Consider the following 17,977-nt stretch of genomic DNA (forward strand, 5'->3'; position numbering starts at 1 on the left):
GGGTGGGAGCCTTTCTCCTGCCTCAGCTGGCTTTGGCCTGGCTCTGCCTGCCTCACCTCAGAGCTCTCTGGAATTTCCCATACATTTAGATGCATAGTTCGTTTGTCAGGTGTGGGAGAGCTCCTCCAGGGGTGGCTGTGGGGGGGCAAGGGTCCCGGGTCTGAGGGAAGAAAGCGGTGGAGAATGGAGCACGGAGGTTAGCTGCAGCAGCTGCCCCTGGAGGGCTAGCCTGAGCACTCAATCCGAAGGGGTTTGCTGCTGCTACTGAGAGTTCTTCCCACATGAAGGTCATGAGAGGGCCAGATCTTCAGTTTAGAAAACATAAGCGCTGACCTGTGTTTCTCTGATTTTCTAATCAAAGGCTGATCATGGCACCCAGATCTACCAACACCTCGGGATCCCTTTGTGGGACTGAATTGGTGTTTCAGCATGTTGTCTACTGAGGTAATTTTGCCACTTGGTGGGTGTTTTAAGAGGATTAACAACACCACATGGTTATGTAGTTCAGTGTTCCTCGGTAGGGCATTTCTTCAGGAAATAAGCTTACAATTCAGGAATGCTGAGAACTGCCCACGAGGGACACAGCGCTGGCTCCTGTTGGGAGCAGGTACAAGGAAATGGCTGCTTAGGGGAAAAAGGAAGGCTCTGGGCCGGAGCTAGTGGGGAGAGCAGCGCCCCCACCTCCAATCCTTGTTCTGCTGGTGATTCTGACAAAGAGTTTGGTCATTTATGTGAGCAAAGAGACTTCGTTATCCAGTCACATAAGGCAGTGGTTCTCCGCCTTCCTAGTGCTGCTACCCTTTAAAACAGTTCCTCGTGTTTGACGACCCCAACCACAAAATTATTTTCATTGCGACTTCATAACTGTCAGTCTACTACTGCTATGAGTTGTAATGTAAATATTTGCTATGCAGGATATCTGATAGGCGACCCCTGTGACGGGGTCATTTGACCCCCAAGGGGGACTTGAGCCACAGGTTGAGAACCACTGCCTTGAAACGAATACTGCACACCTACCTGACTTGTGTGGCCAGGGACACTTTCTGAACCTGCCCCAAATCGTCGGCAGAGGCTTTGAGACATAGGATACAGGCCGTCAGGCAGGGGCAGAGACTCTGGAACACCGGGGGTGTGACAGGGGGTCTCCACCTGTGTGTCCCACCTTCCTCACATTTGTAGGCTGTCTAGGCTAGCCAGGGGACGCGCTGCTAAAGGCCTCTCTTGCTGGAAAAGTCTCCTCTGGCCGATGCTGGCCAAACGAGTGAGTTCTCCACTTGACTTTAGTTTCCCACTTGGCTGCCTCATTCAGACGTAAGGACCTGTCCCACCGAGACTGTCACTCTGGACAGACTCAGAAGACTAAAGTCACAGTGCGGCAAGCTGAGACCCAGGATTATGCTGGGTCGCTAGCTTGGCGAGACTGTCGTGGTGGGGTTCAAGGAGACCTCCCCATAACACTGGGTGAAACTGAAGTAATTAGGATATTGAGACTTCCTTCTGTTGGAACTGCCAAAGACAGGACAGTATTTGAAAACAGGCATTTCCATGCCCAGAGGTGCCTCCTTTTTAGCATTTTTCAGTAGCCTGCGCTGGGGGAAAGAAAACTTCAGCCTGTGTGTCACGAACTCAACCTCCCTATGCCCGAATTTCTCATCTGTGTGTTCAGGTGAGCTTCTGTGGAACAGAGATTCCTTCAGGGCATTTTCCTGTTCTAAGTTCTTTATGAAGTAAGAGCTGGCCCATCTACAATGAACTATTTTGGGATAGTACCAATTAAACTTAATTTTTTTTTTTTTTTTGTCATTTTTCTCATTACAAGTTTTTATGACTTGAAATGAGACAGAGCAAGAGGGAGGGTGGCTGGAGACGGGTGATGAATGATTTTGTTATTATTGTAATAAGTAGAGCAGGTGGTGCGGGTTCTTACTAACTTTGGCTGGGAAGTGGGAAGGGCTGCTGCTAGATTTCTGAAAATAACACACACTGCTCCTAATAGCTCAAGTGGTCCAGAAAAGCAGGAAAGTAATGGACTGCCTCCTGTCTAGATCAGGTAACAAATGGCTGTATAGAAGGCATATTAATGAGGTCAAGGAAACAAGAATAGAATTTTTCATCCTTTGATCATATGGCTCTTTATACTATGAATGACCAACTCTTGCTGGGACCTACCGTTTGCTAAAACTTTGCCTGGCTTACCTGGTTTTCCTTAGCACAAAAATATTTAAAAAAAAATTAACTTTATCACCTAATAACAAATATGTAGCCAGTGATGAGGGAGGGATGGTGTGGCCCATTGCCTGCATGGTGCCTTCAGTGCATGGCTTGAATTTCAAATTTCAAAGCCATCAGAGTGGAAATAGTTGACTAGCCATAATGAATAATCAATCACTTGCTAACTTGGAAAGAGTGAATACGGAAGTGATAGGAAGTCAGCTTGCTATTGCTGAAGAAGAGAGGCTACTGTCTGGTACTGACACTGGTGTTACTAAGGAGGAATAACACATGAAAGGTTCGGAGCATCCAGCTCCTTACAAGCCAGGCCCCCACACCCTTTGTAGCATCTTCAGTTATTACAGTTTAAAATAAAATGTTCAGAATACACAGTAACTATAAATTTGTATCTCCTAGCTCAGAAATACAATTTAATAATCCTCAACAAATGAATGCATCATATCATTTTTAGTGAGAAGATGCTTCCATTTGCAATCTGGCCTAGAAGACACTGACTTTAGCCCAATGGGGGGGGGGGGTCAGCTAAACTTTGTGTAGCTTTTGCGTTTAAGCACAGTAACAGCAAAGATCCGGAAGGGACATCAACGCAAAGCACCTGTGCACACAGCACTGAGTTCATGAAAAGCATAGTGTATTTCACTACAAAAATGTTCAATACAATGAAGGAAACACAGGAATCATGTTCCATGTTAGAGAACCATTTTAATCAGCAAAGACAGCCATACTGTCTTGGGAAAATAATTTGGCAAAAAGTTTTGTCCCCCCCTCCCCCCCCCAAGAAAGTGCAAAGGTGGAAAAAAAAAAAAAAAAAGGCCCTAGGCAGTTATTAAAGCAAGTGTGAGACATCTTTTTTAGGAAAGTTAAAATTTCTTCACTTGTATAGTAAAAACTGCCAAATTGAAACAGAGGGCAAAGGGAGAAAAAGACTTTAGATTTAATAACTAGGTTGAATTACTTAATTTTGTGAATAACAGACCTACTTTCAAGTGATTAGTAATTTCTTCAAATTGTTAGCAATTCCAGTTTTATGGTTCTAAGTTGGTTTTAATTATCACTGATAAACTCCTAGTCCACACCTACACAGGCCAAACATCAAGCCTGCAGAGCCGCTGTCTTTGTGGCTGGCACTGGTTGGATACTGAAAAGCCAAAAAGGTAGCACTCTGTTTTCTGGAACACAGGCAGCTGTGTTTTTCAGGGTTCTTGGTCAGGAGGGGTCCAGGCAGCCGGGTGTAGGGCAGAGTTGGTCTGTAGGGCTGCTCTTAGGTGAAATGAGCTCCCCAGGGCCTGTGTTCCTGCCTTCTCATTCAGAACACACGTGCTAACCTTGATGCCCACGCTTGAGCTCCGAAGCTGTGCAAGTTGCCTGTCCTGGCCAGTGCTGACACTCAGTGGGGGGTGGAGGGTTGGTATGGCTGATCAGAGAAGATGAGTTCTGAGACCCCTTTCAGAAACCCCTCTCCCCGCCTAGTTTAAAGAACTTGTAAATATCTGACGAGGAGAAGTGTTACCGGAGGGGCTACTTAAGGATCTCCTAAGGTTTCCTGCCTGAAGACATACCAAGGTTCACTTTTTCTTACATGTTTCTTCTGACTGAACATCAGCTAAGTTTGGTACTACCGAATGCTACAACTGGGAAATGGAACAACTAACTTTCCTTTCCCCCTCGGTCAGGGGCTTTAAGGTATGTGTACACATGTCATGTCCATATACATACACAAGCAAACAATTTTTCTCGATGCGGAGTATGACTTGGTAGTTTCATATTAACCAGACAATGTTTACACAGAAATCAAGCTGAGAGCAACAGCCTCTGCGTATGAGATGTGAGTGATACACTTTCATATTCATCATTTCATTTGATTATTCCCTTTCCAATATTTTGAAAGTAACCACCTCATAAGTAACCATTCCTCTTAAAATTACTAGTGGTGACAGTATACACATACATATATATATATACATACACATATATATGTATATACATGTTTGAAAAAAAGTGTTTCATAAAAGTCAGAAAAACATCTGACAGAGGGTTCTGGGAAATATCAGAAGGTGTTTGTAGCCTTATATTGGAAGCTTCCATAGGAGATAGCTGTTCCTAAACTATATATTCACATTTTTCTCTTCAAGGCCAGCGCCCACATCTTAGGAAAACCTTGTGTTTTAAACAAACAGAAGAGTCTAACACACAGGAGCGATGAAATGAGGGGCAAGTACCTAAGCGAGCATGTGGGCCAGTGTGCCCCAGGCAAAAAGACACAAGCCCTTCTGAAGTGCGGACGGTCTCCACTTCAAAGCAATTTGACTTTTAAATAGCAAAAAAGGAAATCACTGAACTTTCGGGTACTTTTTTTTTTTTTTTTTCCTGTTTAGCATTAAATATTACAAATTCTTTGAGGTCTGCTCAGGAAAGACATTAAGTATAACAATTTTGCACAAAGAAAAACTTAGCAACAAAGGTCCAGAGCGGCCTTCCTTCTGTGAGAAATTATGCGAGAAGAACAGAAAAGAAAACGCACATTAGGGCTACCAGGACCATGCCACGAAGCCTCGGCTAGCTAAGCAAGGGGACCAAGCGTGAATGCCTGCGCACCGATAGACACATTAGCCGTACAGGCAGAACAGTGCAAATGTCTTCTGGGTGCATGGCCTTCTTCACAGAGGTGAGCAACAGCTAGCCCCACCCATGTGCTGAGCGCATCATTCATCACTCACAGCGCGGCTTCCATGGCCTTCTCAATGCCACTAGGCCCTGGCACAGGCTAGATCGCTTCCAGCATTCCCTCTAGGCAAGAGCACATTCTCTACCCACCTGTAACAAGCTCCCTTACTTCTGCATCAATAGATTTTCTCAACAGTCGCAGCAGGGCAGGGATCCCACCAACATTCTTCATTGCTATCTTGTTTTCATCTGTAGACTTGCCAAACACAAGGTTTCGGAGGGCCCCGCAAGCATTCTTCTGGACTTCCAAAACCCTGTGGTCCAACAGGTCGACCAGATGCTTGATTCCCCCTAGCCTGTACACCTGGAATGAGAAATATTAGGTCCCAGGGCTGAGTGAAATGCATCAACTGGTGGCTACACACGCCTGTCGTGGTGAGCTCAGGTGTACACCCTCCCAAACTTCTAGGCACGTTCTCTACAAGAGCGCTCCCTTCCTGTGCGTAGGGCTTGAAGAGAGATGGGAGATCGGGAGGACTGGCACCGCGTGCAGGCCACAGTCACGTTCCAGGCCTGCCATGTGAATGTGTAAGTGCAGCACACAGCTGCTCACAGGCGGCACAGCAGGGAGTTCTCGACCTGGTTCTCCAGGCTACTATCCTCACATTCTTTTCCGCTTGTCAATGCTTGATTGTTTTACTTGCAAGCTGGTAGGGTTTGTTTATGTCAACCTTTAGGTGTGTAGCTGTTATGTCGCCTTTCATACGGACCAGATAAAAAAGCTCACTGGAGGAGGATAAGGCCTGAAATGTTAAAAAGAATTTGCATGCGACAGAGGACCGGCTAGTAAGCAGAAACTTTCTGTTTCCATTAACACTAAAACACTTGTCTTGACCAGAACCTCAGGAGATACATTAACTCCCTAGTTTACTGAATGCAGTAATTTTTTTTTTTTTATCTAATAGATTCTTTGAAAATATTTCTAAAGCTCAGATTAAATTGATTTTTGCTTCATGTTTTATAGATATGCTAACTAAGTGGATGAGCTTTGACAAGGCTGAAAGCATTCCAGGCAATACACTTATCTCAGGTTTTCCTGAGAGGCAATGGAATGCATAGTCAAGAAATAAAGGAATGTCTAAAAATCAGTATTATTTCAAAAAGAAATTTTATTTTTTAGTAATTTTTGTGGTGCTGTGAAAAACACTAAAGTGAAGGTAGGGCCTTACGAGGACATACTGACAACACCCTCAACCACTAGTCATTTCATAATCACTTTCATTTTTAAAAAATTAGTTATTATTTTACACGGATGGGTGTTTTGCCTGTAGGTATGTGCAATGTGTGCATGCAGTACACACAAAGGCCAGAAGAGGGCACTGGATTCTCGGTAACTGGTAACTAGTATTATACATGGCCGTGAGCTCCTTGATGGTGCTTGCAATCAAACCTGGGTCCTCCGGATGAGCAGCCAGTGCTCATAGCTGCTGAAGCATCTTTCCTGACCCCCATATCCCCAGTCATTTTTAAATAGTAAGCAAACAGCTGCTAAGCAGATGGCACGGTGTGCTGGGCTTTGGGTCTAGTACCTCCATTTTCACTTTGTTGTCACCAAAACACAGGTGCTGCAGGTAGGCTGCAGCGTTCGCCTGGACGGACGGGAACTGGTGTTGCAGCATGTGAATGACTTCAGGCAGCTCCGGGTCACGCCAGGCAAACTCCCTACATGGAAGAGATATGGCATCAAAAAGGAAGCTCCAAGAAGAACAACACATTTCTGATAGGAGGAAAAAGTTCAGCAGAGGCAGCAATTAGAAGTTATGGAAGTCCTAAAGTCATTCATTTGACAAATAATCTCTCCCGATCAGTATATGCAGAGACCCAAATGCTCGTGATCTTCAAGAAATCGTGGCGCAAGGACACAGCAGAGTCAGGGGAACAAAGGGAATTCTCAGTCTGGCAGCCTTCCCACTGCAGTGTTCCTCCTCCGGATTTTAATTTTATGCCTTTTTACCCATCCAAGAATGCAGCGATGCAACGCACAGGTAAACAAGTGCAATTTAGCTAAGTGAGATGTCACACCCGAGGAAAAGAAGGCCTGATGGGAGAGGACAGACCAGCTGCGGATCACAGATCTGGTGGGAGTCACAGTGACTGTTCGGAAATTTAATATGCATAGTTGCCCTTGATTATGAGACAGAAACACAGAGGAGGATGAAAAAGAGAGAAGCAACTTGGCAGAAATGTCCAGGAAACACCCTGTCCTTTATGTTACAGAAACTGTGTTATTATTAAGTAGGACTCAGTAGGGTCGGGAACACGTGTTCTGTGCCAGCCGCTTTCCCAGGTGTGATCTCTCTCTCACTCCCCCTGCCCATATGGTATGTACATATGAGAGTGCAGGGAGCTGGCCACACAGCCAGTGAGCAGCCAGGCAGCGACATCTTCACCATGCGACAGTTTGTTGTTGTTGTATGGTATGACAGGCATTCACGTCTCATACAGAGTCTTCCATGCTTTCTTTGCACACAGTATCTCACTGTCAGGGTTTCCTGATGTCGTCTGACTGGCCTACTGTTTAGGATCTTCGAGTGCCTATTTCACACAAAGGACAGTTTTGTTGTTGTTGTTGTTGTTGTAGAAAATGGTTCACACAACAACGTATACAAAGACTCCCATTAAGGGATGCCATTAAATTTTAATGAAAATAATGAATTCACACTGAGTAAGTTAATAAAAATTACTTCTTATATTAATAACCCATTGAAACTTCTGCCGGCGATTTGTTTTTCTGTATGTGGACAGTGAGACGCATCTTTGTAGCAGCCTATTTGGAGGTATCCCAGTTGTCCACTAAAGGGGCAGAAAGCAACTGTGATGGATACGAAGGACTGACACTTGTCAATAAAAGGGAATTTACTGGTACTCAGTAGCACGCACTGACCTTTTGCTTTAAGCAAAAGGAGCCAGATAGCACCGTAGGACACCACTGAAGTGAGCAGGCAAAGCAAGCCACTGCCAACGGGGATCTGAGCAGTAACTACATACACAGCGGGGGTAGGGGGAGGCGGGGAGTTAATTGGGAATTCTGAGGAAAAAAAAAAAAACTTTCAAAAACAATGCAAATCTTTTTTTCTTCTTTGTCTTTTTGAGACAAGGTCTTACTCTCTAGCTCATGCTGGCTTTCAGTTCCCCTGCCTTAGCTTCTCTACTTGCTAGTTTCTAAGTGTCACCTGGATTGGGAAGGCTCCGGGTGTTAATTTTCCGGTCTACTTCAAAGGGTCGTTACACACCTGTACATACGCACACATACCACCCATGCCAATGAGTATCTGCTGCATCCCTGTTAAGTTATAGGGGTCATCATGGCTGATTATGACATGGCCTTAGACACGAGGCCCTGTGAGACCCTCATACCAACGGCACAAATAACGGTTTTCCAGTTTACCTGCACCTAGCCCTGTCACTGGCCATTACTGCCCCCTCTGAGGCAAGCACTACTAAATATCACTGGCTACAGACAAGGAATTGGGTTTAGCACGTGGGTGGAAGTTGGTGAAACGTGCACAGTGCACCAGCTCCTCCTTACAGGAAAGAGAATGTAGACACTTTGCAGCAGGGAAATGTAGGATGGCCACATTTATACGGGAGACAACGTTGACGGCCAATTGAGAATGAGCTAGACTCGAAGAGGACTGGCGGTGAGACTACCCACACAGTTGCCTAAAACAGAGAGACGCCTGTAACTGAGTCTTCCTCTTACCGCTCACCCAATCAGCGGGATCCTATGTCCATCCTTTCTACCTTTCCTGAACCATCCCAGACTCCCCCTTAAAATGGCGCCTTTCCTGGATTTGGTCTTTGCCTGGCAACCAGACGATCTAAAAATTCTCCAGCACCCACATAGTGCAGGGTGGCTACGCCAGTCTGCCCGTACTCCAGTCTCAGAGGGGGGAGATGGGGTCTCCACAGCAAGCAGGCCAGCAGACTCCCTGTTCCTGTGAGAGCCTGCCTCCCGGAGCAAGGTGAATGAGCACTGAAGAGGGTTCCCAACAGGATCGCTCAGCCCCCCACCTGCACCCACACATAGGCAGACATGTACACACGCGGTATACACACCACACCCACACAGAAAAAGTTCATAGGAATGGGAGTTATTGGCTGAAGCCTTAGGCTCCTCGGTCACTGTTATTTTGGAAACCAGCTGAGTATGAAGAGCACAGTTCCCTCACCTGTAAAGTAAGAACAATGAAACTGTTACCCTGCCTGCTTTAGAGGATGGCTCGTGGCTAGGTGTGATGCTGTACAGTTATTAACCTTCATTTCTGAAAAACGAGGGTTTCCAAAGAAGAACATTTTTCTGTAATAGCCTCCCTTTTCTACACTCAACTGTGTTAAACATTTTTGATAAAAAAAAAAAAGAAAAAAAAAAAAACTAGGCAGAATCTATCATGTAAGGCTGTGCTGTAATTGACAGAGAGCCAAGAGTGTGGTCTAATCCTCTCTGATAACTCACATTTATGGCAAACATTTAGTTTTTCCTCTTCTTTAAGTGGTACAGTGATGACTGAGATTTTCTGACATGTCTGGGTGCCAGGAGGATCAGGTAGCAGAAGAGTAGCTTCCAGTAGGAGCAGGGCAATGGTTGCCATTAACATTACCTCAGTTAAGTTTAGCAGAGATCTACCCTGAAGACTGCTACCAGTTTCCAGGCTAAAAAGATGGCATCTGTGCAAGGATTTGCTCGACTACAACCCAAGCCTAGACTTTTCTCTATAGTATGGTTCTGTATTTTGATGTTCCACAAACTACTATAAAAATGAGGTAAATGTGTGAGGGAACTATAATGGGCCCTGGACGGGAACACAAGAATAAAATCCTTGAGATGAGGCAATAGTCCAGGAATCCCAGATCTACCTGGCTTTTTGTGTAGGGGTGTTTTCTGTGTCCTAATGCAAGAGGCTGAGGCTAAAGAATACAGGATGGGATTTGTTGCACTGGGTTTAGGGGGGTGATGACTGGAGTTTGTTGGTGCTGAAGAAGTCAGAAGGTATAGACAGGGCACCCCGGAGGACTGGTCAGTGCGGGGGGACTACTGTATGGCAGTTGAACCCACAGTAGGTGATGCTGGACTCCAGGCTTGTTGGGTACAGATGTGAGAATCTCAGAATATAAGTCCTTAGCCCTCAAAGGCCATGTCTGAGCAGCTGGGACCATGCCACTTAATAGGGTTGATAGTCTAGGGCTAAAACACATGTGAAACAGGCTTCTCAAAGAGCAAAACCAGTGTTGTCAGTGTCAAAAGGATCTGCTAGCAGTTCAGTTATCTGCCACAAGAAACTTGGCACTGTAGCAGGAGATCATTTAATACAGGTTCACTTGTTCATAGCAGCCAACAGATAGTGAAAAGTCACCAGAGGTGACATGACAAAAAGCAACAGTAGAAACAGAACCAGAGGCAGTGATCCTGGCCTTTTTAGAGGAAGAACTTGAAATTGCTCCAATTGTGTTCAAAGACTTAAAAAAAAAAAAAAAAAAAAAAAAGCTGGGTGTGGTGGAAACCCGTGATCCCAGCAGAGGCAGGACCAGGGCAGTCTGATTTCCAGGGAGACCCTGTGGCAAAAGTCAGATCGCACCAATGAACAAAAGACTGAAATAGAATGAGTAGAGTGGACTCTTAGCTGAGACATGGAAACTATAGAAAAAGAACCAGGTTGATTGAAAAAAAAAAAAAGCAAGTTCAAGTATCTGAAATTAAAACACAATGTATAAGCCAAACAGGTATGAGGCAGTAGTAAAAAGCATGGTATGATTGAAGATGGGCACTAGAAGTGATCCCGCAAGAGAACTTACTAAGTTTCATGATCACCAACTGACTTTAATACATGTAACTAGGATCCCAGAAGGAGAAGAGGGAGTTGAGTGCAGAAAAGAATTTAAAGAAACAAAAGCGAATTTCTTTTTTTAATTTTTGCAAAAACATTAATCTACATTTGAAGAATCTCAGTAAACCCCAATCATGTCAAATGCACAGAGACCCACACATAGCTCAGCATAGTAAAACTGCTGAAAGCTGAGAACAACAAAGGAAGCCAAGAGAAAGCATATTACATAATGAGAATACAAATAATTTCTTATTTCTCACCAAAAAACAACAGATGTCTGAAGACAATGAATAACACCTTTTAAAGTACTGAAAGAAAAAACATTCACACTTATAAATCCTGAATTTTATATATAGCAAAAATAAATACTCTGAAAAGCAAACCAAAAACATTTAAGATAAACTGAGGCTAAAAGAACTTAGACCAAATGATGGAAGTGGAACAAGATGGAGAGACCTGTGTTATATATAGGAAGATCTTTAGTGGTAAGGGTGAATATTTTAAATTATTTGCTTTAATTTCTTTCAAAGTGATCATTTTTCAGTAATATTATTATTATATGTTATGGAGAAAGGACCAGCTGGACGCAGAGGCCTGCACTGTGAGAGGACACACACCTTCCATCCTCTTCCAACAGGTCTGTGAAAAAAACAAAAAACCTTTGTTCTCCAAGCTGAGACCCGCCCTGTTTTTAAGTCACAGCTGGGCCTGGTGGTGCATATCTAAAATCCTAGCATGAAAAGAAGAGATTGAGGTAGGAAAATCATGAGCCCCAGGCCAGCCTGAGCTACAAAACAGCAGCCTATCTCAAGAGTCTAAAAAACAAACCCATAAAAAAACCAACCAAATAAATCTCACAAAACCTAAAAAACAAAATCCTTACAGATTTCCTTCTGTATAGTAAACACCAATAATTTCCAGTCTCACAGAGAATTTGTCAGGCTAATTATGTCGTAAGAACAGTAAAGTTTGAGGTTAATAACATGTTAAAGTCGTTATTTTTAAACTTGAGGAACAGCGGTTATCAAGAGACCCTGATTCTGATTTGCGCGCTCTATCTCCACTCGTCTGGATTCCAGGGTCAGCGACAGTGAACGTACCTGTGGCGCGGAATGGCTGCTCATCTAAGGAGCAGCGTTATCAGGGAAGCTGCACACAATCACTGTAGCTGTAGCAGTTCACGCATTAGACTATGGAATTACCATAGTACGAATAGCAAAAATATATTACCGCACACGAAACTTTTGTTTACAGTGAAGCAGTTCATGTTCGAGGTCGAAGCTGAAGCCTTTGGGGTCATCTCCATTCAACTCAGAGTCTAATGACTCAGCCCTGCTCTTGCAGGCCCAGCTAGGTATCAAATTACCCAGAATTCAGAACACCCTGGGGGATGGGGGATGCTGATGTGTTGGGTAACACAGAATTTTGTCATTCCGAAAATTTTAGCAAATGAAACAATATAACCATTTTTCTGACAATTACGTAGAAGGTGCTATAAGAAAAAAAAGATCTTTTCGAAGTAAACCTTGTGATAGCCCAAAGTGGGAAAGTAGGACTCAGGCCTGAAAGAATTTTAGGCATAAAAGCAAACTCATGACATGGCTTCGATAAGTCAGCAGCTTCCTATCCAGGTACAGCAATTAATGACCAGAACCTCACTAAGTTTACTTTGCAGTCATTAGAACAAGCTGGCAGGTTGTGAAATTCAAATCGATAATTATAACAACTTCCCGGTGAAACAATTGTGGGCGGAGAGTGAATGAAATCTTGCTAATAATATACGCCTTAAAATAACACCAAAGTTGTTTAAAACTTAGTAATGGTTCTATTCCTTCAGAAATGAAAATTCTCTTAGTTTTGAAACATATTTTCTGAATATGTTAAGAGGCTTTCGCTAAAGAGGAGGCCAGTTTAAGACTCGATCAAGTACCGAGCTGCTCATATCTACCTTAGAAAATGTTGTCTCTGTGGCCAAACAAAATAAAACGGGGATACGTGCCTAATATGTGCCCAGGGTGTTTTGCTTGTGAGATGAGAATTTCTTGTGAGATATCTTCTTCTACGCGGCACAAAGCTTCTTAAAGAACCTCATTAGTAAAAGCTCTACCCAGCACTGACTAACACAAATGGAAACATATGTACCTATGTGATGAATACTGCAAATATTCCCATAGATCTCTGCGCTAAGGACGGAAGGAAGCAATGAGCTTTAAAAAGGGAAGCCAGCCTCCATGACCTGCACAGGTGGAAGTAATAGAGATAAGGAATTACTGATATCACCACAGACCTGACAGGCTAAATAAAGAGACAGAATGGTGGAAGTAGTCAGCGTGACATGGCGTGTCTTGAAGAGTCCCTCTGGTACTTGCCTGGGGTCCTTCTGGATGCTGTCTATTGATGGGGATCTCGTGGCACCATCATCAGCGGGCCCTGTGTGCTGCAGCCTGTTATAATTGCACTCTTGGACTCGGTACTGTACTGGCCTGTAGGGCTCCGCATAGGTAGCTGCTGTGTTCAGAGCGTAATTATTTCTTTGGTATGTAAGGGTGCTTCGTTGGCTGGATGTCCTTTGTAGATTTCCAACACCTACTACAGAGTCAACGTTTTGGGAAAGATTAGTACATTCTCCACTTTCAAAACATATGATTTTTTTTTACTTTTAAATAGGATTAAACATTTGGCAATCACATCAGCTGTTTATCTTTGGATTTCATAAGCCTAGCTTAAGAATTAAAAGTACCACCTAGAAAAGAAAGCCAGTGAAACTATGAGTGTACTTATAAGCGTGGTTACATTGAGAGTTAGAAATTTAAAACCCCAGTAAAAATATAAGAAATTAATCTCAGAAATGAGTGGTTATCATTTCATACTATTAATTTGGTGGTTAAAAACAAGGTCTTTACTAAAATTTATAAATAACCCTTCAAGTGTTTAAATATCCTATTTCTTTGATATGTACTTTTACTTCTGTACCTCTGGATCTTGGTAATATTGGGGAAAAAATCTAAGTCACAGGAAAGACAGATTTTATCTCTCTGACTATTTTCAGAAATTATTACGTGATGTGGTGCGCAAAGCAACTGTCTGCTGCCCCGAACACTTCTAATTTAAGAGCAGGCATCCACCATTGCTCTATTCGAGTCTTTCTGCGATTAGAGAAGCGGTTCACCTCTCCTCAGTGCTCTTCAAGGAATTCCTGCTTACAGAACCTAAGAACACAGGAACATTTCTTCACTGTCGTCTATCAGAAGGAAAACTCTTCAGCAGACCGAACTGTCCACCTCTGGTAAAGAGACACTACAGGCTAACTCATGGATCAAGTCGCTCCTCTGGATCATTGCAACACGTGGTTCAGGCAACACAAGTCACGAAAAAATATCTTAGCAAATGGCTGCCTTCTCTATCTGACATGAGTCTAACCCGATGGGATCATACTTGGAGCTTCATAAATTCATCCTTAAATTAACAGCACAACCACTACCTTCGCTGTTTAGATTACACTATGATAAAAATATATTACCCGAAAGTACGTGCTAAATGAACTTCTGTTTTACTCTTATTAATTTGCTGTCACAGCTGCTTATCTTGACAACTAAACGGGCAACATGATTTTCTCCTAACGGAGAGCCCGATCTGGGTAGAGTATCACTTCGGTTGGGCCAGAGAGATGAGGAGGGCAGGGAACGGGGCCCACCTGAGCCTGTGCGGTACAAAGCAGTCTGCGATCCTTGGAGTTCCACGGTCCCGTGGTTTGGGCTGCGGTACACTGGACTGTAGAAGGTCCTCCCTTCATATATAGGAGTGATATGCAGGTCAGGAGACACAGCTGAACGAAGGTCTTGCCCAAGCTGGCTGTGCTGACTGGCATAGGAACTCCGTAAGCCTAGAGGTAGGAACACGGCGTCATCAAAGCTTGAGGAAATCATGGTGAGGTCAAAATCATAAATCCTAATTCAAGCCCTAGCTAACACACAACCGTTAGGTCTAAAGACGCAGACTTCTCAAGGTTCAGAGGGAGGAAGGCCTGGCGTGAAAGCGACTCTGTCTACTGTGTGTTTTTAAAAAGAAACTTTCTTAGCAAGAAAGAAGTACATTTCCTCAAAAAAACAAACAAACAAAAACAAAAAAAAAAACAAAACCCAAAAACGTACTAAATTTAATTTGCTAATACTCATTCTCCAACTATGGGTGGCGTTAATGCCCCCTGTGCTGTGATTACCACTTACACAGCAGGCGCTATATAAATGACAGTTTGGTCAGTTACGCACTTTCCATCCGTGTTCCCGTGAGATGGTGACAGCGTCAGCAGCTTCGTTTGTGTGCGTCTACCCCATGCTTGTAGAGAAGCAAAGCAGGTTGACATATCTCTTGCTGCGTCCTACATGAAGGGAGCCACAGCTGGGCCAGCGGTGGTGTGGCCCTTCTTACGTTGCCCGCAGACCTCCTTCATCTCACCAGCAGGTAGAGCCTACTGTGTACTACGCCTCTGTATCCCAGTGCCTGGGACACTTTGAAATACATCTATTAAGTCACATGTGGTTTTATGGGAAAACAGGGGAAAGTCAACGGTACTAAAATCTGAATATTTACAGCAAACTAGTAACACGTTTTATAAAATACTACCTTACTATTTGTGATGACTATGTTTCCCTTGTCTTATAAAAAAGGAAAAATGCAAAGGTACTATTTAACTAACATTAGATGATTTATATTTTGATTCGAACTGTTTTGTTTATAGATGGTGATCACAATAGAAAGGGAATTTCAAATATGCTCTGTCTATCTATCTAGTTATCCTTTTCTCAATTTTTATTTTTTATATTAATTACAGTTTATTCACTTTGTATCCCAGCTGTAGGCCCCTCCCTCATCCCTTCCCAGTCCCATCCTACCTCCCTCATCTCCTCCCATGACCCTCCCCAAGTCCACTGATAGAAGAGGTTCCATCTGACCCGAGCCTATCAGGTTTCATCAGGACTGGCTGCACTGTCTTCCTCTGTGGTCTGGTAAGGCTGCTCCCCCATCAGGGGGAGGTGATCAAAGAGCCAACTACTGAGTTCATGTCAGAGACAGTCCCTGTTCCCCTTACTAGGGAACCTACTTGCAGACTGAGCTGCCATGGGCTACATCTCTATCCAGTTTTCTGAGACAGGGTTTCTTTGTGTAATTTGGCTGTCCTGAACTCGCTTTATAGATCAGGCTGGCCTCGAATTCACAGAGATCCACCCGAATCTGCCTTCCTCTGGGATTAAAGGCATGCACCACCACATTTGGCTGCATATTTTATTTTTTAAATTAAACCAGAGCATTCTATATTATGCTGGTCACAAGGTTATAATTTGTCACCATTAGTAAGGAAAACCTGCCACTTCATTAGGAATATTAACTACAATTACCTTCTAATTGTAAGCAAATGGAGCATATGTTTACTTTTGAAACGCCTGAAGGTAGCACAGTAACTAATTACAAAAACGGTCATTCCCACTTTGTTAGTTCAGTTAATCAAATCTCAACTAAAAAGCAAATGGAGTGGCCCATTGAGATGGCTCAGCGGGTGAAGGTGATGCAGCCTTCAGGATTCAACTCCTTCTTCCTGCATGGTGAGAGGGCAGAACTGAATCCCACCGCTGTCCTCAGGCTTCTACACAATGCCACAGTGAGTATGCGCATGTGTGCTTACCCCCTCCACCACAAAGGAGCCGGAATATAAGTGATAACTACATGCTGCTTAGTGAAGACTGGCAGGAGAGTTTATAAACACCCAACGCTCTACAATAAGTCATTACTCCCGACTCTAGTAGGTATCTACAACATGACGCCAAAAGAGGCTAAATGAACAACTGTTTTACTGGGACCCCACCTGCAAATTGAAGTGCACAGGTTCACACAATATTTTTGGCTATCACCTAGCCAAGCAGTTCCATTGCAAAGCTAAGAGCCTACAGGAAAGTTTAATACATTATACAATGGGGACCAATGATGGGAAGCAAGGATACTCTATAATATCATTTACTCACTCAAAAGTTTCAATCCCACAAACACCTATTTCTTTACTTATTACAGTGATGATTCTATGTGAGTGAAACTTTTGTATTTAAAACATTTAAATAAACAAAACTGTCTTTTAAGCATTGATTATTTTTGAAAAATTCTCCAGACGTTAGATAATTATACCAAAATATTTTGGGCCAGATATATTTTTCTGTGGCCAGGAGTACATTTTATATACATTATGACATTGGTTAAATTACAATTACAGCTGGACATGGAGGCATAATCCCGACATTGGGGAGGCAGAGACAGGTGGATTTCTGAAAGTTTGAGGCCAGCCAGTGCCATGCAGAGACCCTGATTCCAAACAAAACAAACCCCCCAAACCAAAACAACAACATTTCGAACCACCAAATGAATCCGTAAATTAGGGTTTACATTTAGAAAACAGTAGTCTAGTAGACAGGAAATAAAACTTCCCGAGAATCCTTTGTTTCACTCAAAGACTATAGTTATTTCTAGCAAAGTCAGCAATGGAAGGTTAGTTCTTACATATGTTTTCCACATACATACATATATAATAAAATTTTTTATATATGTATACTTTTCTTTCCTTGAAATATGAATCCAAACTCACTTGCACATCAGAAACATTTAAAAGATGCCCTCTCTGTATGGAGACAGGAGTTTATATGCTGTCTTCCTATCTTGGGCTTCCACATAATTTTTAGAAAGCTGGGAATTCTACATGGTTCTTCTACACAAACACAGAGGAGCACAAGTTCTCAGAACCATTTATCTGTTAGGGTTTTGGTAGGTGGGACTCTTCGTAACTGCTTCCAACATGACTTTGCTGCATGCTTTACAGAGGCCTTCAGAAAACACTTAAGCCATCCATACTCCTCCGATAGAAGGATGATAAAATGCAACATTTCACAACTAGAAATTTTTCTGCACTTAAATCCAGGTTCTTTATAAATGCTTCATAAGTATCTGTTAAGTGAGAAGAAGCTTACGAAAGCTTCACATTTTCTAGAGGCCACAAGATAAAATATAAATTTTATCCTCAAAAATATTAAAAAATTTTAATAAAGCAAAGTAGCAAGAAGTACAATGCACAGTGTAACAACGTATGCCAAGCATAAAAACTTTTTAGACATTATAAAAATAACAAGGTATAAGCCTGTGTTTTTATGATAAAATGG

The 17,977-nt window shown here is 43.0% G+C and overlaps 1 protein-coding gene across 14 annotated transcripts in view; it reads right to left on the reverse strand.

Moving 5' to 3' along the window:
* The window catches only part of Pkp4 (plakophilin 4), a 209,805-nt gene that overhangs the window by 27,064 nt on the left and 164,764 nt on the right, over positions 1 to 17,977 (reverse strand). For 9 of the 14 annotated variants that reach the window (XM_055599687.1, XM_055599684.1, XM_055599686.1 and 6 more), the window contains 4 exons: positions 14,476 to 14,664; positions 13,151 to 13,370; positions 6,486 to 6,618; positions 5,047 to 5,260 (listed from right to left, as the gene is read on the reverse strand). In XM_055599687.1, the coding sequence (XP_055455662.1) occupies positions 5,047 to 5,260; positions 6,486 to 6,618; positions 13,151 to 13,370; positions 14,476 to 14,664 (756 nt within the window). Of the gene's footprint in view, positions 1 to 5,046; positions 5,261 to 6,485; positions 6,619 to 11,041; positions 11,090 to 13,150; positions 13,371 to 14,475; positions 14,665 to 17,977 lie in introns of all 14 variants that reach the window. The other 5 variants (XM_055599693.1, XM_055599685.1, XM_055599692.1 and 2 more) reach the window with 2 other exon arrangements.

Source organism: Psammomys obesus, unplaced genomic scaffold (assembly GCF_907164565.1).
Source record: "Psammomys obesus unplaced genomic scaffold, mPsaObe1.curated_primary_1811, whole genome shotgun sequence".
NCBI lineage: Eukaryota > Metazoa > Chordata > Mammalia > Rodentia > Muridae > Psammomys > Psammomys obesus.